At 51.6% G+C, this 25,921-nt stretch overlaps 1 protein-coding gene across 5 annotated transcripts; it reads left to right on the top strand.

Moving 5' to 3' along the window:
• The first annotated feature begins 1,288 nt into the window (after window positions 1–1,288).
• SPATA21 (spermatogenesis associated 21) lies at window positions 1,289–25,917 on the top strand. 5 transcript variants are annotated; one of them, XM_037500343.1, is made up of 15 exons: window positions 1,289–1,434; window positions 2,568–2,652; window positions 2,889–3,021; window positions 5,006–5,154; window positions 6,512–6,728; window positions 8,255–8,550; window positions 8,911–8,959; window positions 13,387–13,859; window positions 14,135–14,223; window positions 16,395–16,532; window positions 18,711–18,782; window positions 18,900–19,017; window positions 24,217–24,392; window positions 25,101–25,278; window positions 25,747–25,917. In XM_037500343.1, exons 1-15 carry the CDS (start codon window positions 1,293–1,295, stop codon window positions 25,802–25,804), a joined length of 2,373 nt encoding a protein of 790 aa, XP_037356240.1. In that variant the 5' UTR covers window positions 1,289–1,292; the 3' UTR covers window positions 25,805–25,917. The 5 variants fall into 5 exon arrangements, with proteins under 5 accessions (XP_037356240.1, XP_037356239.1, XP_037356241.1 ...); XM_037500342.1 differs by having other exon boundaries at window positions 8,252–8,550; XM_037500346.1 differs by lacking the exon at window positions 1,289–1,434 and adding an exon at window positions 1,957–2,005 and having other exon boundaries at window positions 8,252–8,550.
• The last annotated feature ends 4 nt before the right edge of the window (window positions 25,918–25,921 follow it).

Raw genomic sequence — 25,921 nt, 5'->3', positions numbered from 1 at the left:
ATCCAGACCTGTTCCCAGTAGCATAAACTCTTAATGTTTACTGTGGCAAGGTATACACAACAAAATTTATCATTTTTTAAAAAGATTTATTTATGCATACAAGAACTGGGGTGCAGGCCAGAGGTGCAGGGAGTGAGAGGATTCACCAGAGACAGAGCAGGCCGACTGACTGAAACACACTGCCGAGGGGAGCAGTGGGCGAGTCAGGAGAGGTCTGCTGCACCATGTGGGTCACCTCCCTGGCCTGGGATAGAACTCGTGCTGCAGAGGCTGTGGATTGCTTCATAGTGCTGTGCTTAACCCCTTGCGCCAAATTTACCATTTTAACCATTTTTAAATGTCCCATTCAGTGAAGTAAGTACAATTTGCTTTTTGCTACAACCACTATTTTCAGAACATTTCATCATCCCAAACCGAAACTCTATAACTAATAAGCCTTAATACCCCAATTCCCACTCCCCCCACCTTCTAGTAACCTCTATTCTTCCTGTGAATTCATCTAGTCTAGATATCTCATTTAAGCGGAATCGTAACAATATTTTCATTTGGGCCTAGTTTCTTTCACTTACTATAATGCTTTTTTTTTTTTAAGATTTATTTATTTATTTATACATGCACTGGGTACAGTCAGAAGCGCTGGAGGCTGAGAGAATTCACCAGAGCCAGAGCAGGGAGCAAAGCAGGCAGAAGGACCAAAGTACGCTGCTGAGGGGAGCAGCGGGCGGCAGGAGAGGTCTGCGCGCCATGTGGGACCCTCCTCCGGTGGCCAGGGAGCAGCCGGGGATCGAACTGACGCTGCAGAGGCTGCGGGCAGCTTCGCAACCCAGCGCTCAACCGCTGCGCCACCGGGGAGGCCCTTACTATAATGCTTTTTATGTTCATTCATGTTGTAGCATGGATCAAAAGGTCACTCCTTTTAACGACTGACTAATATTCCACTGTATGGCTAGACCACATTTTGTTTATCCATTCATCTGCTGAGAGACCTTTGGATTGTTTCCATCTCCTATCTTAATGAAGCTGTTAACCAAAAAAGGACAAAGCGCTCTGAAAGATATATTTGTGCCCCATCCCCAATTCTGTCTTCAGATTCCTTGTCCTTCCTCAAGGATCAGGACTGCCCCTCCTTGCCAGACTCTCAGAGTTTGCAAACTGCAGACAGGGATGGAAAAGGAAGCTGGGGCTGGAGCCCCTCTGGGCCCTCTGCTCCCTCCAAACTTCAACTTGTGGAATATTGGGACCTGAGAATTCTGAAGCAGAGATAGTAGACAATGGGGGGCGTGTTTGAAGGGATGGGGTGGGTTCTACCCTGGGACAAGAAGGCTCAAGGGAAAGGGAGATGTGTAGGGTCCCCTCAGGGGAGAGCAGGGAGAAGAGAGGAGCTCCAAGCTGAGAGAAAGGAACTTGGCCACAGCGCTGACTTCTCCATGCCAAGTGAGAGCCCAGGCCCTTTGGGGAACTGGAGTTGCATCTGGGGGGTGGTGGGCCACCTGGGAGCTGAGGTCTTGCTTGTGAGCATGTGGTCTTACCTGCAGGAAGGACACAGATGGAGGGTAAGCAAGGTTGGGAAGAAAGGAGGCGTCAGCAGCTGTTAGGGGCACTTGCTCTGTGCCCATGGTAAACTGCAGGAGCCACCAGACCAGCCAGTGTACCCCGAGCCCTGACCACTGCGCCAAGCATGGGCCCATGTCTGTTCAACAATTGATTGCACGTGTAACTGAATGAATGGCTCCAGCATTTTTGGAGGCAAGATAAGAGGGGGAGATAAGCCAGCCCCGGAGTCAGACAAACCCAAGTCTGGATCCATTTCCTCTGCAGACTAACTGTGCTATTGGACAAGACTCTGGGCTACTTTGAACCTCGGTTTCCTTATCAGGCTGAACCCACTGGCATTAGAGGGTATTAATACTGTTTGCTAACGTGCCCAGCAAGTAGAAGTTTCCTCCATGAGTGTTGGCTGGCCCGCCATCATTTAAAAGGAAGAAGCATCATCAAGATCTTCAAGGTCACATGGTCTCTCTGGGGGGTGGGATTTACCACTAGAAACTAGTTAACATGAGGTACCCATAGAATGGAGCTGAGGTGGCCTCAGAGAATTCAGAAGCCGGAGTGAGGGCTGAGGCGGTTGGCAGCTTGGAGAAGGAGAAGAGTGAGGGGTAGGGAAGGGGGTGTCAGAAAGCGGGTCTGTGGATTCAGGTTGCAGGAATTTGCCCAGATTAAAACAGAGCATGAGTGCAGGGGGTGTGCAGCCAAGGGGGATTGGTGGGGTTCAGGAGAGACTGAGAAAGGCTTTACAAAGGGTTGTGGCGTGGGCAGGGTTGGGGTGCTTTGGTGAAGTACATATGGCCCACTGGAGGTCTCCGAGTCCCATTCCTTAGCCCCATCGAAGATTTTGGAGTTTCCACCTAATGCAGCAGCAGCCTGACCCCTTACGCGGGAGACTTTCACTGAACTCAGCACTTCCCAAAGTGTTTTGTGGGGTGCACCTCATGGGACCCATATTGTAAAGAACACCTTTTAGGACATGCTGCCATGGGTGAAGGTGTGTGGGTTTGTGGCTCCAACAGGCTCTGGTTCAGTTCCTGCTCTGTGCCTAGACTGTGCTGGAGCACGGGCAAGTCACTTGGCTTCCGATAGCTGCTCCTCAGACGGGTGAGAATTAAGACAGTATGTGGGTAAGTCGCAGGGGACTTGCTCTCTGGTTTTGCTGCCTGCCCCTCCTGTGCTGGGCCTGCCCTGCCTCCTCCTGAGCCAGGCTCCTCACATTACAGGCTCTGTGTGCTGCTACTGTGACCATTAGGTAATTGACACAGTGGCACTTTGATTGGATTTCTCCTGGGGGAGCACAGGGGTTGATGCTCCTCATTTGGTACCCTCATTGGCCCTAGCACAATGGACAACAGAAGCATCCAGATGTCCATGGAGGGTAGGATCAAGACTCCAGAGGCCCAGCCAAGCCCTGACCTGAGGACCACCACCCAGGAGACTGGTACTGACCCCACTATCTCAGGAGTCAGCCAGGTAGGATCTGCACCTTTTGTTTTGACTCCACACCCAGCTGGCACCTTTGCTTCCTTGCCCAGGCTTTAATTCCCTCCCCAATTGCTTTGAGTAAGATCTTCCAATCATAAGTGATACAAAACTCAATTCAAAGTGAATGAAAGGGGGCCTCCCTGGTGGTGCAAGGGGTTAAGTCTCCGCACTGTGGAGCTATGGCAGCCACTGCAGCACAAGTTCAATTCCCAGCCAGGGAGCTGACCCACATGGCGCAGCAGACCTCTCCTGTCTTGCCTGCTGCTCCCCTCAGCAGTGTATTTCAGTCAATCTGCCTGTTCTGCTCCCCACTCTGTCTCTGGTGAATCTTCTCACCCCTGCACCTCTGGCCTGTACCCCATCTCTTGTATGCATAAATAAATAAAATAAATCTTAAAAAAAGAAAAAACAAACTGAATGAAGTAGGACATGAGAACACATCAGCTTGGGTAACTGACAAGTCTGCGAGGAGACTTCAGGTATGGCTGGATCAAGGTGCCAAATGAATATATTTTAGCTCTGCCCTCCTTTGTGCCAGTCTCAGGCAGGTTCTCCTGGCAAGGTCACTCCAGGCTCTTCACCCCCTGGTTCAGTATCCCCAGTACGAAGAGAACCTCTTTGCAATAGTTGAAGTGAGTCTGTGGGCTCACTGTCATTGACCCACACTATGCTCACATGCTCATTCCTGAATCAGTCAGCATGGCACGGCAGAGTGGCCTAGATCTCCTGGTACAATGCACTAAAGGTAATTTCTCAGTTGTCTCCTGAGTCTGATATGCTGAATGGAAAAGGGAAGGTTTCCGTGAAAAGAAGTCAGGCTTCTGACCCAGAATAGATGTTAGGTGAACGAAACAAGAATTTCCTGCTTACTCTACCTGGGGCCTTCTGTGGCCTTCTGGCCCCTTTATAACCTTTATTCCCATGACAGTTGCTCCAGGTTTCCATCCATGCCTCCCCCCCTTCAGCCCCAGTCTGCATTCTCAGTTTCATCACACCTCTTAGCTTCTTCCCACCGATTTTTTTTTAAGTGTGAAAAGGTGTGAACTGAAGAGCATAAAGAAGGCCATCCTCCCCGTCTAGTTTTCCCAGGGCCAAAAGATGTCACCTTTAAAAAAAAAAAAAAGGTCAAAAGGTCAATATTTCCTTGGCTTAAGCCTTGCCTTCTCCCCACAGCCTGTTATAAATCATGGCTTCCCGTGGGGCCAGGGAGAGAGCCTGGTGAGGAGGGGTTTTTCAGACTTGGGCAAACATTCAGAGCTCCCCTCAACCACCCATTCATTTTTATCAAAAAGCATAGTTATGTTCCCAGTCCGGTGACTTAACCAGCTTCGTGACCTTGGGTACGTCCCTGCCCCACCCCCAGAGCCTCAATGTTTCATGTGTCTTGGCAGGGGGACCTACTGTGTTAAGTCCCTGGAGGCACTTGGCCCAGCTTTGCCTGGTGGTGGGTGCCCGGGAGTGTGGCTCCTGTCAGAATCTTGGATTATAGTAATTATCACCAATCAACTGAGCCAGGTCATCTGGGTCACAGTAATTATTCTCCATCAGTTGAACCAGATCATTCAGTGTTTGCTGCCACAGGTGAGGCTTGGTGTTGTCCCTTTTCAAGGACTTGAGGTCACCCAGCTCCAGGTAACCACACCCCAGGTCCAGAGCCTGTGCTCTGAAGTTGTGGAAATGGAGGAAGGCCTCTCTCGACCTGTGAGGTTGTCAAGTCCCCAGGGTGCTCTGTCATGCTGTCCTTGGCCTGGCCATCTGGACTCAGGGACCCTTCCAGACTCCAGTTCATGCTGACTGACGGCCTCCCTGCTGGACCGGGCCCTGCGCTCCCTCTCTAGACCTCTAATCTCCTCCTTACCTCTCTCCAACACCTTCCCCAGTTAGGCACAGGACCTCTCTCTCCCTGAGGCCAGGAATAGCCAGGCCGAGTGGGCCAGTCCCCCCAAAGGGACCACAGGCATTGCTGTTGCAGGTGGGGTTTCCAGATGCAGCAGAGGTGGGCCATGGGGAGCAGCCCTCAACCAACTCAGGAGAACCAGAGATGGAGGCTGCGCATGGAGATGCAACAGAGCAGAGGTCTCCGGAGCTGAGGACCCAGGAGCAGAGGTCTCCAGAGCAGACGTGAGCTGGGGGCTTCTGGAGAATAAGTTCAGCAGAGGACCTTCCGGGCTCTGGGGAGTGGGCAGAGGAGAGAAAACTCCCACACGGATCTGAGTCCAGATCCTCCCAACCACAGCCCTACACTTGTCTGTCACAGAGCGATCACACTAGTTTCCTGTGTTAACCTTTTGTCTGTCCTCCCCCTGCTATGCAGCAAATTTTTTTGTACGTGTCTTTCTTGTTCAAGGGACATTGGTGTCTCTTCTTCCACCTCAAATCCCTAGTGTCTGGGACTGTGCCTGGGGGGCAGAAATGGAAACATTTCCAACATATCTGCTTTCACAACTTGACAGCTTGCTTGATCTGTGCCTTAAGGGAATAATTGGAGGTTTAGGCAAAGTTTTACATTCAAAGATTTTCACTGCTGCATTATTTTAAACACTAAAAAAATTAGAAATGTCAATGTGTCTCAAATGCCCACAATAGGTGAGTAGTTATATCAATTATGATTATCTATAAAATATGGAATTTTATGCTTTTGTTAAAAAGGGACCATTTGTGAAAGATTTGGGGCATAGAAAAAATTTAGGCTATCATGTTATTTGAAAAAAAAAAAAGACTACAAAATTGCATACTCAATATAACTATGAGAAATTAGGAAATTATTTGAAGATGGTAATTATAAAATTTCCATTCGAAATAGGAACGGGGCTTCCCTGGTGGCACAGGTGTTAAGTCTCAGCTATCACCAGCCACTGAAGCATGAGTTCAATCCTCAGCTAGGGAGGTGACCCACATGGTACAACAGACCTCTCCTGTTTCCCCCGCTGCTCCCCTCAGCAGTGTATTTCAGTTGATCCACCTGTTCTGCTCCCTACTCTGTCTCTGGTGAATCCTCTCACCCCACACACCTCTGGCCTGCGCCCCAGTTCTTGTATGCATAAATAAATAAATCTTAAAAAAAAAACCAAAATAAGAATGTATATCCATAGGAAGAAGCTTAGAGGACATGCTTCAGATAGAAAGTAATCTCAGGCTCACACAGAATCAAATGCTGAGCTGTCTGTATCGACTTTAAAACCCAAGCCTGGAGTCTCTCAACCTCTCTGAATCTCTGTCCTCTCTGATTTTTCTTGCTTTTCTAGAAAACAACACATAATTAAAAAATACTAAATCCTAACTCCCCTACACATTGACATCCAAGTGTCTGTGATTTGGGGAAGTCACATCAGTCCTTCATTCATTCGCCTAGACATTAAGTAGGCACCTATGGTGTACCTAGCCCTGTGCACGTATCTTGGGAACCACAGAATATAAGAATATAAAACTATGGGGCCCAGGCCAGGAGCTGAGATATTCCTTTTTCTGTTTTCCCCAGGAAGAAGCAGTCATCTTGGGCACCCCAAAAGGAGCCTGGGGAGCAGCAAGCAGACCAGCATCAGGTTGAGCCAGCCAGTGAGCTGAGGGTGCTGTCTCCCCAGGTCCCTGCAGCATATGAAGGGCTGCAGCAGCAGGACTCAGGGGAGACCAAGGACCACCAGGGAAGACAACAGGACCGAGAGGTGGTGGAGGGCCAGGCCCCCAAGAGCTGCCAGGTAATGTCCACGGAGACCTGGGCAGGAGGGGATGCAACGATGAACCCACAAGAGAGGAGAGAACTTCTTGCTGTCCCTCCCATTCCCGTTCACTCACATCCAGTCCTCTCTATGTCCTGCGGGTGTCAAGTGCCCAGTCCATGTGGGTCAGAGCATATTCTGCATATTCTTACTTGTGCACAGTCAGTCTTTACAACTTGTTCTAGAGTGATCCCACAGTGTGTCGAGGAAGCAGGAGGAGATGGGGCCTTCTGTATACAAATAAAATTGGGACATGCAGGGTTCAACAAAGTTCAAACAGGTTTCTTTATATTAGAATAGCCTAGAAACTCTTTGTTAGCTACTGTACCGTGAGGGACCTTGCAAGAACTTGGACTATGTTGTTTTCTTATTATTGAGTTTTGCTAGATCTGAATTCTAGTCCTTTGTCATATATGTAATTTGCAGTTTTTTTCCCCGTTCATGAGTTGTCTTTTCTATTCTCTTAACAATGACTTTCAAATAATACATCAGTATGTTCTTAATTTTGATGAAGTCCAATTTATCAGTTTTCTCTTTGTGCTTTGGCTTCTTACAAATATTTACTTAATCCATGATCATATAGGATTTTCTAGTATGTTTTTTTCAAGAAATTTTAGAGTTTTAGGCTTAACATTTAAGTTTATGATCCAAATTGAGTTAAGTTTTGGGCCTCCCTAGTGGCCTAGGGGTTAAGTCTCAGCACTGTCGCCACTCCGGCCTGAGTTCGATCCCTCAGTCAGGGAGCTGACCCACATGGCGCAGCAGACCTCTCCTGTCTTGCCTGCTGCTCCCCTCAGCAGCCTATTTCAGTAGATCTGCCTCATCTGCTCCCCACTCTGTCTCTGGTGAATCCTCTCACCTCCCCCCACATCTCTGGCCTGCACCCCAGTTCTTCTATGCAAAACCAAAACAAATTAAGTATTGTATATGGTGGGATCAAGGTTTATTTCTTTTCACATATGGCTATTAAATCATTCCAGCATTATTTGTTGAGGACTATCCTTTCTCTGCAGGATTTGCACTTTTGTTGAAAATCAATGGACCACATAGTTGGGAGTCTACTTCTGGACCCCCCACTCTATTCCATTCATCTATTTATCTACCCTATTTTAACACCACACTATGTTATAATAACTTCGTAATAAGAAATCAACTAGTGTACACACATGCTTTTTAGGGAACACCGTGAATAATCTTGTTCTCTGAGACATTCCATGGGAAATCCCATTTAAAGGGCATCATCTCACACTCTCCAGGCTCCCACGTACCTCTGCAGAGAAGCACAGATTGTGACCTTGGGTGGGCCAAGCACTCTCTGGGCTTAATTTCCTCAACCCTCAAAATGGCTGAACCTGGGCTGCCCTCTAGGAGTGCTGGGAGAGACTCAGCAAGTGACTCCTGCAGTGTGTGGACCAGAATGGGTGATCACTAGTGTCTAGGTGGGTGCTGAGGTTCACCAGAGAGACAGGATGGGGTCCCCAAATTGGTGTCCTTATCCTTAGCAGGACCAAGAGTGTGAGCCCACCCCAGATCACCAGGCAACAGATGAGGCAGACATTTTGCAACCAGCAGAGCCTTGTTGCACCTTGGACAGCTGTGGACAGCAACTGGAAGACAAGCCCCCCAAGGAGGTGGGCACCCCACACATCAGGCCACAGGAGGCTCTGCTAGCGCCTCAGCCAGGGGAGCTTGAGAACAGTTTCCAGGAAGCAACACCCCTAACGCCCAAGGCAACACTGAAGGAAAAGACAGTCAACCCCCTCCTGCCATCCATACCAGGACCTAAATCACCCCAAGAAAGGTAAATTATGCTCTGGTGGCACTCCACCCCACTCCCTGACCCACCAACATTCCTCTTCCACTGAATTATGAATGGGGTAAATTCTAGTCCTGACTGTGCCTGCCCTGATATAAGACCTTGGGCCAAAGTCATGCCCCTTGCGGCCTCAGTTTCCCCATCTGTATAATAACGCTTAACACCAAAATTCCTAGTTCTGTCAATCAATATTTTAAGGACCATGTACCCACATGGGGATGTAAAGGAATGAGGAACCCCCTGGGGGTGGTGAGCCTGAGTCTGGCGGGCTTCGAGAAGGCAGGTAGAAGGGACAAGCTTTGAGCTGAGCCACCCTCCTCCCACCCGGATTTCTCCATTGTTTAGGGGCACAGCTGTGGAGACCCAGGCAGCACCGGGGTCTGTTCCTCCAACAGTAAGTTGGGCCATAAGTGGGGAGGGGGATGGGATGTGGGGGAGAATCAGGAGGAACAAGGGGCAGACCCAGAAATGGGACATTATTTGGAGTCAAACGAGGGAAGGCATGAGTCTGTTCCCGTGTGTGAGTGTGCATGGGTGTGCTTACAAGTGTGACTGTGTGTGTGCACCATGGGTGGCAGTCAAGGCTGCACTTACATTCCAGGCGTTCACCCCAGGTTGTGGCTTTTCCACAGCAGTATGATTTTCTTTTTCTTTTTTTTTCAATATTTATTTATGCACACAAGAACTGGGGTACAGGCCAGAGGTGCGGGGGTTGAGAGGATTCACCAGAGCCAGAGTGGGGAGCAGAACAGTGTATTGACTGAAATGCACTGCTGAGGGGAGGAGCAGGCAAGGCAGGAGAGGTCTGCTGCACCATGTGGGTCAGCTCCCTGGCCGGCTGGGGATCAAACTCATGCTGCAGAGGCTGGGGACAGTTTCATAGTGCTGTGCTTAACCTTTGCACCACCAGGGAGGCCCCAACAGCATGATTTTCTTCTGTCCATTTGTCCTCATCGACATCACCCAAAGCTTCCTTGGACACCCAGGAGGCTGCCCTAACCCCCTCCCAGCTCCACCAGCACTGCCACACCCTAGTTCTTGGACTTGACTGAGCTACCTGTGAACACACAGTCATCATCCTCCCTGTCGCTTTCTGCTGTATTTGCTGCAAAATCCCAGCCCTGTCTAAACCCAATCACTCTCCCCAGTTCAATGTTGTTGGAGGAAAACTCTGTCCTGCTAATGAGGTCACTTTCAAGCAATGGCCACTAATGTCAGGTGTTCCTGGATATCCTGTGGACCATGCCACCCACACCCTCTGCTCTAGGTGTCATGTCACAAGAGTCCCCTCCATACCCTACAACTCGGCTGATAGTCTGTCCTCAGGTGTCATCGAAAGGAGAGAAACACCACCTTTCCCCGCCCTCAAATGCACCATCCTCCCTTGCCTTTACCTGGTTAAAATGGAAGCCATGTAGTTTCTGCCCCCATTAACTGCTGTCCCCCCACCTTATTCATTAGGTGTCACCCCCTCCTCCTCTCTCCTTCATGATCATGCATCAGCATATGGAGGTGGGCTAGTGTCTACAATATTTTTTTAAAGATTTATTTATTTATGCATATAAGAGCAGGGGTGCAGGTCAGAGATGTGGGGGGTGAGAGGCTTTACCAGAGACAGAGTGGGGAGCAGCACAGGCAGATCTACTGAAATACACTGCTGAGGGGAGCAGCGGGCAAGACAGGAGAGGTCTGCTGCGCTATGTGGGTCAGTTCCCTGGCTGGGGATTGAATTCATGCTGCAGTGTCTTAACCCTTTGCACCACCTTGGAGGCCCAGTGCCCACAATATTAAAAACCAAACGCCACCACCAGCAAGCCCTGGGTCCAGTCACCTGGTCTCATTTCCCACCCTGGGTTATGCCAAGTTTACATGAGGGTCTTTGCTATCCCCTGTGCTTGTAATTCTCCACATGGACATTCTCATGGCTGACTCCATGGAGTGATTTAAGTTTCAACTTCAATATCACTTTCTCGGAAGGCCTTCCCTGGCCACACGATCTCAGCAGCCTGTCACTCTCACATATCACTCTGTTTTGTTTCTTTTCTCTAACTGACATGATCTCATATGTTTGAGAACTCATTTTTGTCTGGACATAAGCCCCAAGAGATCAACCACTGTGGTTCACTTCTATTCTTTGTGACTGAGAGAAGGTCTGGCCCTGGGCATGCCTTAGTGGGGTCAGTAAATGGATGGGGATAATAAGAGGTACCTCTCTGAAAAGGTGAGAGGTCAGATCACAACTGGAAACCTGCCTTGTGGGTGCATTTTTGTCCTCTTGGCCTCCCTCCCACACTCACAGCAGGGGCCAGCACCTGCAGAGAGGAGAGGAGTGCACATTTCCATCCCGCAATGTGTCCTGAGTGTCTTTGGCTGCCAGGCCCTGGCCCTTGGAGGGAACGGGCCAGGAAAGCAGGGGGCTGCACCTGGCTCCAGACAATTGTGGCTCCCCCAACTGAGCAGCTGTAGGAAGCAGGAAATACTGCAGGTGTTCAGGAAAGAGCCCTGGCGTCATCCTGGAGCTTTCTTGGAGGAGGAGGGCTGATGTTAGATGACACAGGGTGGATGGAATTTGGACAGAACCAGGGAGGAGAAAAGGCACCGAGGCAGCAGGTCCAGCACAAGCAAAGTGCAGAGACAGGAATGACCCTGGAGCTCGGGGTGACCGTGGGTGACCATGTGGGACAAGCGTGTTGGGTATAGTGGAGTAGATGATGGAAAGCTAGGTGGGTCTTGATAAAAATAAGCCTCCAGTACTCGAGAGAGGTGCTTGGACTTGGCACCCCAACGTCCTGCAATACTTTGCACAGACAAGACTTAAGATAGATAGTGGACTGGGAGCACCCCGAGGATGGGGATTGGCATCCTGTATCTGTCTGTCTGAGCATGCATTGTAGGGGTGGGCCTGATGGTCATAGGGAGCCACTGCAAGTTCAGGATTAGTAAGACAGTGGCCAAAAAGAGCTACGTAGTGGCTAGTTCAGTAATATGCACAGGACATGTGGTAGAGGTGGAAGGGGTCACAAGAAAGGCAGAATGAGAAATCCAGATGTAGAAGGGCTGAAATACTTCAAGGAAAGATGTCAGGACCTTGGCATCACCCTTCACCCACCAGCTGAGCACCTGTCAGGAGGTGACAGCAGTGGCAGCAGCCAGGCCTTGGTAACGAGCTTGTTAGCACCAGGCCCAGCAAGAAAGCCGAGGTTGGAGGAAGGAAGAAGGGCAGGGAGAGGATGGGCTATAAGATCTGAGGCATGAGGAGTGGGGGGCAGATCACACGTGGCCTTGGTGGCCAGGGTGAGGAGTTTGGAATGAATTCTAAGTCAAACTGAAGTCAGTGAAGAGAGGGCCTCTAGCTGATGTAAGTTGGAAACACGATGGGTGAATAATGAACTTGGGCAGGGTGGAGGGTGGAAGACGGGGCAGGGCACTGCACAAGAGATGGGGTGAGTGCACGGCGTTGACATAAGATCTTTGAGGTGATGCCAACACGACTCCCCTGATAGGCTGCATGGGGGTAAGGTTGGTTAGAGAAACAAAAGTGCCTCCAAGTCTGGGTCCTGAGCCCCAGGTGGTATCAACAGCCAAGTGGGATCCCTGGGGAAGGAGGCAACATTTAGAAATGGAGCAACAGCGAGGAAGGGCCAATGAAGGATGCTGGGGGGAGCAGCCAGTGAGAGCAGGATCTGGAGAAGAAAGCATTCCGAAAGCACGGAATGATCTTGTGTCTGCCTCTGCTCAGCGGTGGATTCTAGGAGGGCAGAGCCTGGCTGGAGACGAACTGGCAGAAGCCTGGTAGGAGCGGGGAGGAAAGTGAAAATGGAGCAGTCAAATTTGTTTTTAAGATTTATTTTATTTATGCATGCAAGAACTGGGGTACAGGCCAGAAGTGGGGGGGTGAGAGGATTCACCAGAGACAGAGTGGGGAGCAGAAGAGGCAGATCTGTAGAAATACACTGCTGAGGGGAGCAGTAACTGGACAGGAGAGGTCTGCTGTGCCCTGTGTGTCAGCAACCTGGTTGGGGATGGAACTCAGGCCACAGTGGCTGGCGATATCTTCATGGTGGTGAGACTTAACCCCTGCGCCACCAGGGAGGCCCCCAGGAGCAGTCAATTCTTAGGAGGAATTTTGCTCTAAGGAGCAGAGAACTGGGGTGGTGGTTGGAGGGTTTTGTCGTGTTTGGGCAAAGAGCTTTTTGTGTTTTTTCAAAAGGAAGATAATCGAGCAGGTGGGAATAATCTGGTGGAGACAGTGGAGCTGATACTAGGAAGAGGGGGTGTGGCAGGAGCTACCTCTGCGGCTGGGAGAAAGGGCTGGGCGTGGATGGTTAGGCGGTTAGTCTACCACGGGGTAGACTCTGGGTGCTCATCCGTCTAAGGGGCAGGACACATGCAGGAGTGCTGGACCGGCTGGTGAGCGAGAGGGAGGTTATGACGCCTATCACGTGCTGCTTGTTGGGTGGAGATGGACAGAAGAGGCAGGTCCTGCCTCACGGAGCTTACCTCTGGGCAGGTGGACTAACCACAGGCATGGATAAGTCCACAGCAGGCCGTGCTGATTGCGGTAAAGGAAATAAACAAGTGCCAGGGCCCCGAGTAATTCAAGCAAGATCAGAGTTCCGAGACCTGGGAGGTGGCAGAGCTTGGGTCTAGTGCAGGGAGGGCATGCGGTAGGAGCCATGTGTGAGATTTGGGGGACATCTCCCAGGGGCCCGAAGAGCAAAGGGCAATGTGAGGCGCCCCTAGAGAGCGGCTGACAGGGAGAAGCTTTGCGGAGTACTCTGGCTGTCCAGAGACCTCCCAGAGCCCCCGTCCCGTCCCCAGGGGGTGAGGGACATTGGAGAGAGGAGGGACCCGGACCAAGCACAGAAACAGCCTCAGAAGCCCGCCCTGGCCGCAGGGGCCCAGAACCTGGGGAGTCACCGGCAGGGCTTCATGAAGTGCTTGCTGGCGGTGGAGGAGGAGGAGGCCACGCTTCGGAGGGCCCCCAAGACCCGAGGCCTGCCAAACAGGAAGTCCCCCAGATCGCTGACACCCGTGCCCAGCTCAGCCCCCGGGGGCAGCTCAGCGCCAAGCCTGCCTCCGGCCCTGCCTCAGGCCCCTCCCTCGGCCCCTGCCACGGCCCCGTCCTGGATCCGGCCGATGACCTCTGGGCCGGCTCCTGTCCCCGTGGGAGCCTCAGTCCCGGCCTCAATGCCCGTCCCCGGCCTGCCGGGCCCTGCCCCGGACCTGGGCTGGAGGAGGACAGAGCTCTTGCACCCGGCCTGCGAGAGGACCCTGAGCTACAGCAAGACACGGTAGGAGCCGCCCCGGAAAGGCTTCAGAGGCCAGAGCCGGGCCCGGCCCGTCGGCCCCTCTCCGGGAGGCGCTGTCCCCACTCCCTCTGCTTTCCCGCCTGTCTCCTGCATCTGATCTTGCACATCTCTGACCCCTTTTCTCTTTCTGACCCCACCGAGGGAGCCTCCCCCGGGGTCCCTGCCATGACGGGCTCCGTCTCCCGCCTCCCCCTCCCCCCAGCTCGCAGTGGCCCGGGCAGAGGTGGGAGGCTGGACATGGGGTCTCCCCTCCGCAGGCCCCAGCCGGAGGAGCGCAGCCTGCTGCAGTTGTTTCAGAACTGGGAGAACAGGACGGAGGAGCACCTCACCCTGAAGCAAGAGGAAGGTGAGGGCAGGGCTGGCGGGAAGCCCCCACCCCCCGCCCCGCAGCAGGACCCACAGTCCATTAGGTTCTGTGGGGTTCACAGATTGCCCCATTGCCCTGGTGCTGCCACAGTCCGGTGGGGGTGCCCTGACAGGAGTCTGACAGGGGAACTGTGCAGAGTAGAGGCTGACACAAGCTCGTGCCCCTTGGGGTAGGGGAGCAGAGCCCACGCTGGCGCCCCTCCCTTTGGATCCAGTCCTCCTCCTGGTTCCAGAACCACCTCTCTGAATGAAGGAGCGAGTCCTGCAAAGGGCTGCAGGTTTTAGAGGCATTTCTGCCTCCCCCAGCCCAGCCCACTCGTGGGTCCTTCTCTGGCCAGAGCCCCCCACCATTTCACATGACCGCTAGTCCTGGACAGCTCCTCTTCCTCTGCCTTCACCCCTCCAAAAAATTTGCAAAGTTCGGAACACTTGTCCCGAGCAGGGGGAACAGGAGGGGAAGGAGGGGGAGCGATCTGCAGCTTCCCTGTGTGCTCCAGAGCCCCCCAGTCAGCTGCCCCTTGGGCCAGGGGAAGGGAGCGTGCGTGACGTCTCCTCCCATCCCCTCCTCCCCGGGTGGCTTAACATTTTCTCAAATCCGTGACCTGCTTGGCCACAGTGACTCTTCCTGCTTCCCCGAACCACGCTCTCTATGATTCCACCCTTGAAGCTCACCCCTTTAACATCTAAATTCTCCAGCCAGTTTTGAAGGGGCTTCTCCAAACCCAGCTCTCACCACCCCCACCTGAGCAGAGCCTATGCACAACAAGCATCGTGGGCTTGGAGACTTGGGGTCCCCACCACGATGCTCAGCCTGCTCTCGTGGGGAAAGAGCTGGCTGCCCTGCTCCCATGGGTCCAGCCACTATGCACTTTGGGTGATGCCATCTGCTTTTGAAAGTGGTTTTATTTCCCTGCCTTTAGGGTATCCACCCATTCCTGAGTTCTAATCCCAGCCCTCCATTTCCCCACACCTCAGCTCCACGTGTCAGCGACGTAGGGTGGGTGCCAGGCAGCGACTTCATACGACCGCTCTTGGAGGGCTCACACTGTCACACCCCCTTTCAGATAAGAAATCACAGCTGGGGAGCCCAGTGATTACCCCAGCAACTGCCCCCCGCTGGGCTGGCCCGGGCTGCCATAACAAAGCACAACAAAGTGGGTGGCTTCACATCTTCTGAGTTCTGGAGGCCAGAGGCCGAGATCCAGGTGTGAACAGTTCTCTGCCAAGGCCTCTCCCTGGCGGGCAGGTCACTGTCCTCACACGGCCTGTCCCCCATGCACTCTTCGCTGGGGCCTCTGTGTGTGCACATTTCCTCCTCTTACAAGGACACTGGTCAGGCTGGATTAGGGGCCACCCTTATGGCCTCATTTTGGCTTAATCACTGCTTTGAAGGCCCTGTCTCCAAGGACAGTCACATTCTAAGGTACAGGGGGATTAGGGCTTCCACCTATGAATTTGCGGGGAACATAATTCAGCCCCATAACAGCCAACCAGCTAATTCAATGGCACGGTTGTTGTCTGACTAGGTCAGTGGATGACCTGGGTTTTGCTGAGGGGTGAAAAACCAGCCCCCACCCACATGAAGACCAGGATGCAGCTTCTGCATCCACACACACCACTCTGGGACTTTCCAGCATCTTCCCTGGCCCACTGCTCTGGTCCATACAGCTTGAGCTAGAAGCCATGTCCATCCAGATTAAAGACCACAGAGCACCAAAGTCAAGGGCACAACTTAGAGTCAGGAAGACCTATCTGGTCATCAGACTCTGCGCCTCAGTTTCCCCATTCTCACAGAGGGGCTAAGCATTCTGCTCTTAACAAGCTCTTGTAAGGATTAAAGGAGAACCTGGCTAGAGAGAGCTTAGCACCCGCCCTGGCACATACACGTGGGGTGCCTGCAAGGGGGCGCTCCCGCTGCATTGGGAGAAGGTTGCCAAGTGGCTTAGATTTTGCTACGTGGCTGAGCCCTGAGCCTGACTCATAGCAGAGAGCTGAAGAGCTCATGGGACATTACTTTTGTTCTTTTGCTTAACCTTTGCTGCTCCACCAGGCCAGGCTGGCAGAGAATTCTGGGGAGGAGGTAGGTGGGGAGATAAACTAAATAGTAGAAATGAGATGTCGCACCTGACGGCGCCCTGCCATCCACTCCAGCCTTCCGCAGCTATTTTGAGCTCTTCAGTGGCCATGGCCATGTGGACGCGCAGAGCCTGGAGAAGATCCTGCTGCTCGTGGGCATCTCCCTGACACGGGGCCAGGTGGAGGCTGCCCTGATAAGTGCTGATGTTGATGGTGAGTGGGGGGGCTTCATTCTGAGCCCCGAGCAGGCCAGCTTCAAAGGGGACCTGCGCAGTCGCCGTGGCACCTCACTTAAAGGGCCCTGGCCTTGGTTGAATGCTCTGTTGTCACAGTCTAGAGATTTTTAATATTTTGTGAATGAGGGGCTCTGTCCTGCATTTTCACTTTCTATGGGGATCCCACAAGTTAAGTAGCTGATCCTAGGCCCCTGGAAGCACTTACTGAGTGCCAGGCTGTTGGGATCCAGAGATAACAAGATCTACGCCTGACCCCAAGATGTAGGTGACCTCTGAGACCATGTCCTTGTTCCTGAGTCACTGAGTTTTTCTCCCTGACTTGGTCACCCTTTTGCCAGCTCTATTGCATTGAACAAGGCAGTGAAGCTCATCAAGCTTCGGTTTCCCCATCTCACAGGCGCCTACAAAGATTAACTGAGATACTCCAGGCAAAGTGTGGACCACAGTGCCTGGTGCACAGAATGTACCCAGGAGACATTGGCTGCTAGTATTAATCATCCACTAAGCATTTATTAAATGCCTATTGTGTGCCCATCCCTGTCCTGAATACCAAGAATAAAGAGATGTGTAGGGGCCCATGAAACCTGCCCTTGAGGTACTCACAGTGACAGTGATAAAGAAACTACAGAAGAGACACAGGTGCACCAAAGGAGGCAGTGCTTAAAGTGGCTTGGAGAAAGGGAGCAGGAAGGAAGGCTTCCTGGAGTAGGTGATGCCTGAGTCACATTGTGAAAGATTAATCAGGAGTTAGGCAGGGAGAGAGGATGAAGGGTGTTCCTCCCCGGGGGTAGAAATTACCAAAACAAAGGGAAGAGGGTGCAGGGTGAGTGGACACTTACTGGTTTGGTTGGCTAGACACACAGCATGGGGAGCAGCAGGCTTTGGGGGACCGGGTTCCTGTTCTCCAAATCTCGGCCTCCACTTCCTCCATCACTGCACAAATAGGAATCCTCACATGCAAGCCAGGAATTGAGCCCAGTTTGCCCCTCCACGACCCTAAGGCAATAGCCTTCTTTTTCTCTGAGCTTCATGCCTCATCTTGGCGCTAGAGAATTAAGCTCCCTGGAGTGTGTTTCAAGGATTAGAAACTATTCATTCCTCTGTCAGGTAGTTCATTGGCTACAGAACATTGGCTAAGATCTTCTGGTCTTACACCCTGAGGACAAAACACAGACCAAACAGACCCAGTCCCTGCCTCCCACATCTTGGTTAAATTCCAGACCTTATGAGTATGTAAAGGACAAGGGCTTTGTGAGCATGTTGGATGGGGCATCTGACATGGGCTGGCCTGATTTCTCCAAGGAAGGGGTTGGCCAAAGTGACAAGAATTCTAGGAAGAGAGAGCAACACGTGCAAAAGTTCTGCACAGGGAGAAGGTGCTGGGGGAGCTTGGAGACAGGTAATAGGCAGGTCCTGCAGGGCCTCAGCGTCTAGGTGGGAGTCTTGTGAGCGCACAGTATTAATAGCAACTGCTGACATTTAGTGAGCATGAGTTATATCCATGACCCTCTTCTAAGCACTTTCCCGCTTTTTACCTCTAGGGAGAAAGGCATCAGGGTTACCCTCACCATAAAGGTGAGAATACTAAGGCTTAGTGGTGTTAGGAAACTTTGCTGAGGTCGTAGGGAGAGTAAGTAGCGGACCTGAGCTATGACCTGGATTGTTACCACCAGGACCCAATTTCTGGAAACTTTTTTTTTTTTTTAAAGATTTATTTATGCATACAAGAGCTGGGATACAGGCCAGAGGTGCAGGGGGGTGAGAGGATTCACCAGAGACAGAGTGGGGAGCAGAACAGGCAGATCCACTGAAATACACTGCTGAGGGGAGCAGCGGGTGAGTCAGGAAAGGTCTGCTGTGCCATGTGGGTAGCTCCCTGGCAGGGATCAAACTCATGCTGCAGTGGCTGTGGATAGCTTCACAGTGCTGAGACTTAACCCCTTGCGCCACCAGGGAGGCCACAGTTCTGGGCACTTCTAACCCAAGATATTTTCATTTTCATTTCCTTCTGTGTTCCTGCCACACTTTCTGCAATATATAGATGTCACTTTTATAATCAGACCCAATGAATAGTGCTACTAACCCTGCCCGGGTTGCCATGCGTGGACCTGTTCTGGAAGGCCCCTGTCCACCTGTTATTCCTTTGCCTCCTCAGGAGATGGTCGTGTGACCTTCAAAGACTTCCTGGCTGTGATGACAGACACCAAGCGCTTCTTCTGTTCTGTGGGTGAGCAGAGCCGAGCCCAGGGAAGTCACAGCTGGAGCCGGGGGCAGGGGGCTGGGGGGCAGCGTGGGCTTCCAGGGCTGCCATGTGGTAATGGCAGCCACCCTCCCATGTCCCCAGAACAGAACGCCCTGATGGACATGGCTCCCTCCAACCCCCACACTCTGCTCTTTGAGATCCTGTCCCTGCTGGTGGAGATGCTGGCCTTCCCCGAGGCAGCCTTGGAGGAGATCACCAAGTGAGTGGGGCTGGCCTGGGAGGCTGTGGACAGAGACATGACCCTCAGCGTTTTGGCACCCAAGGACTCTTGGTAGTCAGGATGCTTAGTTGCAAGTGAAAGAAATCCAGGCGAAACCGGATTTAGCCAAAGGGGCTAAATGTAACTAGTCAGGGCCCCAGGAATGCTTGGATTGGGACCAGGTGACATCATGGAGCCTTTATCTCCCCTGCTCATCTCTGCCTTGGCCTCAAGCTCAGCTGGGCTCTTCCTAGTGGAAAGAATGGCAACTGGGGGCCCTACACTCACACCCCCCTAGTTTAGTTTCCTTGGGAGCAAAAGAAATTCTTTCTCACAGTACCTATAGCTCAGAACAGGAATGTGGGGCCTCCCTGGTGGCACAAGGGGTTAAGCACAGCACCATGAAGCTATCCGCAGCCTCTGCAGCACAAGTTTGATCCCCAGCCAGGGAGCTACCCACACGGTGCAGCAGACCTCGCCTGTCTTGCCCGCTGCTCCCCACCGGACTGGATTTCAGTCAGTCTGCCTGTTCTGATCCCCTCTCGGTCTCTGGTGAATGCTCTCACCCCCCCCCCACACCTCTGGCCTGTACCCCAGTTCTCATATGCATAAATAAATAAATCTTTATAAAAAGAAAAAAAGAAAAGGAATGTGATATGGGGCTTACCTGGGTCCGAGAACACCAGAGTCAGAAGCCTTCCATAATTCGAGGTGGGCCAGCGAGGCAAGTGTTTATCTCAGGAAGAGATGGCTGTTTTCAAAACAGCATGAACACTCAAGGCCGGAAGAAAAGGCAGAAGGCAAGCGGCCCATCCGCTCTGTCTGTGCATCGCACCAAGGCTTGTCTTTGTTGCTTGGGAAGATGAATTCATCTTTTCCTACCGTATTCATCTTTCAGCCTGAGGTCAGGGGGTGGGAGGAGAGGCTGCAGGTTGCTTCGACAGCGCCCATTTAGCAACCTCAAAGACAAGGGATCTTTTCTCCTCCCAACAGCTATAAATCACTCTCTCTACAACTCTGAATCACCTAAGTGTGTCATTTGAAAATGAATAAAGCGAGTTCCCAGGTATCCATGTGCCCAGTTTAATGATAGATTATTTCCAATAATCTTTTTTTTTAAAGATTTATTTTTATTTATTTATACAAGCACTGGGTACAGTCAGAAGCGCGGGAGGGTGAGAGAATTCACCAGAGCCAGAGCGGGGAGCAGAGCAGGCAGAAGGACCGAAGTACACTGCTGAGAGGAGCAGCGGGCGGCAGGAGAGGTCTGCGCGCCATGTGGGACTCTCCTCCGGTGGCCGGGGAGCAGCCGGGGATCGAACCAGCGCTGCAGAGGCTGCGGGCAGCCCTGCAACCCAGCGCCCAACTGCTGCGCCGCCGGGGAGGCCCTATTTCCAATAATCTTGAAGCCCCTGGTTGGCTCACCCCAATCACAAAACACTTTCCCCAAAGAAGAACTATCCATTATTCCCTTCTTGTTTTAAAATTTCATTGTTTATCTTTCCCCTTGTTTTTTTGAAATTTTCAAACATACAGGCAAAGGTTAAAAAAGTTACAGTGCACACTTACACGTATACACACCATCCAGATTCTATCATTGCCATTTTGCCACACTCATTTTGCCTTCCTCTATCCCTCCCTTAGCCAACTCTCTCTATCCATCGATTCATATTATCTTTATTCATTTCAAAGGAAACCATAGTCATTTCCCTCCTAACTCTTCAGCACACCTCTCATTCATTGATGGTCATTATTAGTGAAGGCATTTTTCTTTTCACCTTTGGACATGCAGCTTGCCCTTGGTGAGGCGCACAAGTGTCAAGTGTATCACTGCACAGATCTCAGCAAATGCTCACACCAGGCAGCCTGAACCCTTCTCTACATATTGAACTTCACCATGACCCAGAAAATGCCTTCCTGATCCTCCCCAGTACCCACCCCTCCAGAGCCAATCACTTTTCTAATATTTATCCATCACAGATTGGTTTCGTCTGTGTTACAGCTTCAGACAAATTGCCGCATGCAATGTGTGTCTTTGGTGTCCGGCTTCTCTCACTCAGCGTGATGCTTCTGGTGTTGCTCCTTGGTGTGGGTGCCAGTAGTTCACGCTGAATGTCGTCACGTGTCGCGTCACAGCGGGGGCACATTCTGAGAAGCTGTTCAGATGTCGTAGGGTGTAATACCGCACACCTAGGCGACATGGTCCAGCCCACTGGGACCTCCACCGTGTACGTGGGGGGTCCGTGGTCGACCAGAATGTCGTTAAGAATGTGTGACTGGGCCTCCCCGGTGGCGCAGCGGTTGAGCGCTGGGTTGCGAAGCTGCCAGCAGCCTCTGCTGTGCCGGTTCGATCCCCGGCTGCTCCCCGGCCACCGGAGGAGGGTCCCATATGGCGCGCAGACCTCTCCTGCCGCCCGCTGCTCCCCTCAGCAGTGTACTTCATCAGTCTGCCTATTCTGTTTCCCGCTCTGGCTCTGGTGAATTCTCTCGCCCTCCCGCGCTTCTGACTGTACCCAGTGCTTGTATATATGCATGTATCAATCAATCAATCAATCAATCAATAAATAAATCTTTAAAAAAAAAAAAAAAAAAAGAATGTGTGACTGAAGTGGAAAATGTCTGAAGTTATGTTGAAACAAAGCCTCACTGTAGACTGAAAGTTCCAGAGTTACTGATAAAAGGTCTCTAGGCCACACGCCTGACTCATACACCCCAGCTCATCCGCTTAGAAATCTCCTGCTTCTGTATCTCAGCTGGCTTTAGTGATGATTTAAACTCCCTCCCCCTCACCCGGCTTTAGGCAATAAATATTCAATTGCCTAATTGCTCAGGCTTTGGAGAAGGATCTCTGAGCCCACGGGCGTTAATAAAGAACTTCCCCCCTCCTCTCTGAGTGATGCCTGCTTGCCTGATGGGATTCTGCCATAACATGACCAGTGTCTGAATAGATCATCATTTATTCATCCACTCTTTTATTGATGGACTTCTGGGCTGTGCCCAATTTGGGTTATAATGAATGGTGTCGCTATTCACATTCTCGTACAAGTCTTTTCATGGACACATTTTAATTTTTGATGGGTAAATACCCAGAAAAGGGATTGCTGGGACATAGCATAGATGTATTTTATTTAGAAGGAACCGCCAGCTCTTTTTCCAACTGTTGTACACTTTACACTCTCGCCGACGGTGTAAGCGTTCTACACGTTCCACATCTTGTGCAAATTTAGTACTGTCGGTCTTTTTAATTTTCATTATTGTGGTGGTCCTTTTTCATTTTTACTTACATTGGTTTGTATTCCTGACTATTTTGTTTTGTTTCCATATTTTTGAACGTTGAGTGGAATCATGTAAGTCTTCAGTTTTTGTGATTCATGCATGTTTTTGTGTGGGAAATCATGAATCATTTTTACTGTTGTATGTTATTTATTGTGCAGTATGATAATATATTTATTTTCCTATTATTATTTATTCAGATATTATTCACTATATATTCATTCTGCTTATAGACATCAGGGTTGGATTCGGTTTCCAGCTGTGGTAGGCAGTGAGAAAATCCCTGTGGTGGACAAGCTTCTTCAAAGCAGGTTTTTTTTTTTTTTTTAAGATTTTATCTATGCATAGAAGAACTGGGGTGTAGGCCAGAGGTGGGGGGGGGGTGAGAGGATTCACCAGAAACAGAGCGGGGTGCAGAACAGGCAGATTTACCGAAATACACTGCTGAGGGGAGCAGCAGGCGAGACAAGAGAGGTCTGCTCACCATGTGGGTCAGCTCCTTGGCCGGGGATCAAACTCGTGCTTCAGTGGCTGGGATAGCTTAATAGTGCTGAGTTTAACCCCTGCGCCACAAGGGAGGCCCTAGGTCATTGGTTTAAAGAGGAATTTTAGGGGGCCTCCCTGGTGGTGCTGTGGGTTGAGTGCAGTGCTGTGGAGCTGTCCGCAGCCTCTGCAGCATGGGTTCGATTCCTGGCCGGCCAGGGAGACACCCACATGGTGCGGCAGACCTCTCCTGTCTCACCCACTGCTCCCGTCAGCAGTGTCTTCGGTCCATCTGCCTGTTCTGCTCCCCGCTCTGTCTCTGGTGAATCCTCTCACCCTCCCGTGCCTCTGACCTGTACCCTGGTTTTGTATAAAAATAAATCTTTTTTTAAAAATTTAAAAAACGGAATTTTAGGAAGGAGCAGGGGAAGAGGGAAGGGGAAGGGAGGGGAAGAAAGAAGCCTGTGGACTTCAGCTGCTGCCTCTTTTGGCCAATGGTGGCTTCCACAGGTGGTTAATTCCCCTGCACTTCTGGGTTACATGTCAGAGTAGCTCCAGGTCAAGAAGATGCTCAGGCTTAAGTGAGGCTGTATCTGGCTGTCCCTGGGCAAGAGGCTGAAGTCTGCAAAGTGGTTGCCATGGGCAGTGGCTGGAGTGAGCGGGGGTGGGAAAATGGGGGTTCAGGAGCCCTCTATGGGTACCTCCTGCACCTGTCTTTTCCAAGTGATTAGAAGATTGAATATATACACAGTATACACTCAGTGAGTACTTGTGGTTTTTTTCACTGAGTACTTGTTGAAGATGAATGAATGAATGAATGGTAATGCAGTCTAATGGGGGTGAACGATGAGCTAAGAAAATAAGTTGACAATGGGGGTAAGAACAGGCCTTCAGGGGGCCTGTAGTGATAACCAAGGTAGTCTACAGAAGACGACTTCCTGGAGGGGTGGCCTTTAAGCCGAAATCTAGAAGATGAGGAGCGTCTTGCCCTGATGATTCACAAAGCTCTTGCACATCTAAGTAAAAATCAGTGATAGAAATCAGGTACTATTCACCAAGCGCTTTCCACGGCCAAGACATGCTGAGTGATTGATGAGTCTTGTCATTTAACATTTGTATTTAACTCTGTAGCACATGAACGGTGTTATCCATTTGATCCAGGGGAGGCCTGAAGTTCAAAGGAGTCCAGTGACTTGTGGTGCAGATAACCATTTCCTCCCTTTTCACAGAGGGGTAGCTGAGGCCCAGAGCTGGGCAGTGATTTGCCTGTGGTTACAGGAAGCAGATAAATGGCAGAGCCGGGACCAAACCCAGGCCCCCAACTCCCGGGCTTGTGTCCCTGTTCCAGAGCTGGTCAGACAGAACAGGGGCTCAGGAAGGGTGAGGGAGGAGGTGGCTAAGTTAAACACAGCAGGCTGAGCTGAGTGGGCACTGCTTCCCCAGCTATTACCAGAAGAAGCTGAAAGAAGGCACTTATAAGGCCCGAGAGATGGAAGCAGCCATATGCCAACTGCGGTCCCGGAAGAAGCATCCCTACACCCCCCAGCAGGCAGACAACTTTGAAGTCCCAGAACGAAGGGTCCTCAGGATCTTGAGTCGGCTGAAGCAACAGAACTATGGTGAGGGCCCTGAGCACGGTGGGGGCCCTGCTCTCCAGCCTACCTGGCCTCTTTCCAAAGCCTCACACGGCCAACCCCAGGGGCTGATCACCACCCAGCTGCAGTCTCTGGCCAAAGGCCTTCTGCACAGACTCTTTCCACCTGCCTGTGCCGAGAGCCTGGACTACTGGGGTCACTGTCTAGACTGCTAGAATTTAATCCTGAAAATCACATATATACCCCACTTTACAGATGAGAACCTGAAGTTGTAGCAACTTGCCCGAGGCCCCACCGCTAGTGTGTCTAAGTTTATACTCTGATCCACTGCAAAACCTGTGCTTCCTTCACACAGCAAGGTGCCTCCCCAAAATCGTCCCATTTATTAGGTGCCTGCATGTGCCAAGTGATGGGTTAGGAGCTTTCCAGAGTCCGTAGCACCTACCATACTTTGCCAAAACCCATTACAAAGATAACCGTTCCTTTTGAAGACAATATCAGCCCAACATTCAGCCCAGCGCTTTGAGAGTAGCCCTTTGAGTTCACCACTAGCTCTGTGAGGTGTGTATCACAATCATCTCCAGCTCACAGACCGAGAGGTGAAGAGACTGGCCACACCCAGCCAGCTGAAGCAACTATGTGGCAAAGCTGGGATTTCTCCTGGTCCGCCTGCCTCCCAGGGCTGGGCGTGCTGCAACACCTCCCCACTCCTGCCTCCTCTTCCCTTGACAGCTGCCAACCTGCAGAGCCCCTATGCCCAGGTGCCCTGCATCCCGCTGTGCCCACGGCTGGAAAAGAAGACGGTCCGCCGGAAGCATGGCAGCCACTACGTTCTGGATCAGTTCACCCCGGTCTGCCTGGAGCCTGACATTCGGAGCTTCCTCTTTCAGTCAGGATCTCAAGGAAGCAGGTGGGTGCCCCAGCCCAGGCTCATGCATCTCTTTCCTCATGAGGCCCCTGGTGCAACCCCAGGGGAATCCATCCTTCCAGGAGATGGTGCCTGGGATGTTGCTCCAGGGAGAAATGGAAAAGGATGAAGGGGGGACTCACCTTTGAGGGCCTGTGTCCCAGGTAGACTGAGGCAGAGTACTTACGCCTTCTTGAACCCAGACCTCGGAAGCACCTATTGTCCTTCTCTTGGGCTGGTACCAATTGCCTTCCCACGCAGGGGGTTTAACGCTCAACTCCCATGTCCAAGTCTCACTCCATGTTAGGACTAGCAGGAAACAGAGTTGGCGGCAGTTGCCCGTCCAGGCACCTTGGGATAAAAGGGCACTGACTGCCATCATGTGCCATCAATTCCCAGGTCGGGCCTCCCCTTCCCTTGGGCAAGGGAGCATGGCTCACTTCCCCTCACCCTTCCCTCCTCTCTCCCTAGGGAACACAGCTCTGACAGCCGCAAGTGGCTCAGCTCTGTGCTGGCTCGTACACACTGAGCCTGCTGCAGATCCTGCCCCTGGGCAGCGGTTCGGGCCTGCAGATGGGTCATCGGGCAGGGGCTACGGCTGGATTTTGCTTTCGTGGCCTGGTAAGCCAATAAACACCAAGAACCT

The sequence above is a fragment of the Talpa occidentalis genome, unplaced genomic scaffold, assembly GCF_014898055.3.
Source record: "Talpa occidentalis isolate TD23 unplaced genomic scaffold, MPIMG_talOcc4v2.1 talOcc4.9, whole genome shotgun sequence".
NCBI lineage: Eukaryota > Metazoa > Chordata > Mammalia > Eulipotyphla > Talpidae > Talpa > Talpa occidentalis.
Note: the sequence above shows the minus strand (reverse complement) of the source record. Positions and strands in the feature narration are given on the sequence as shown.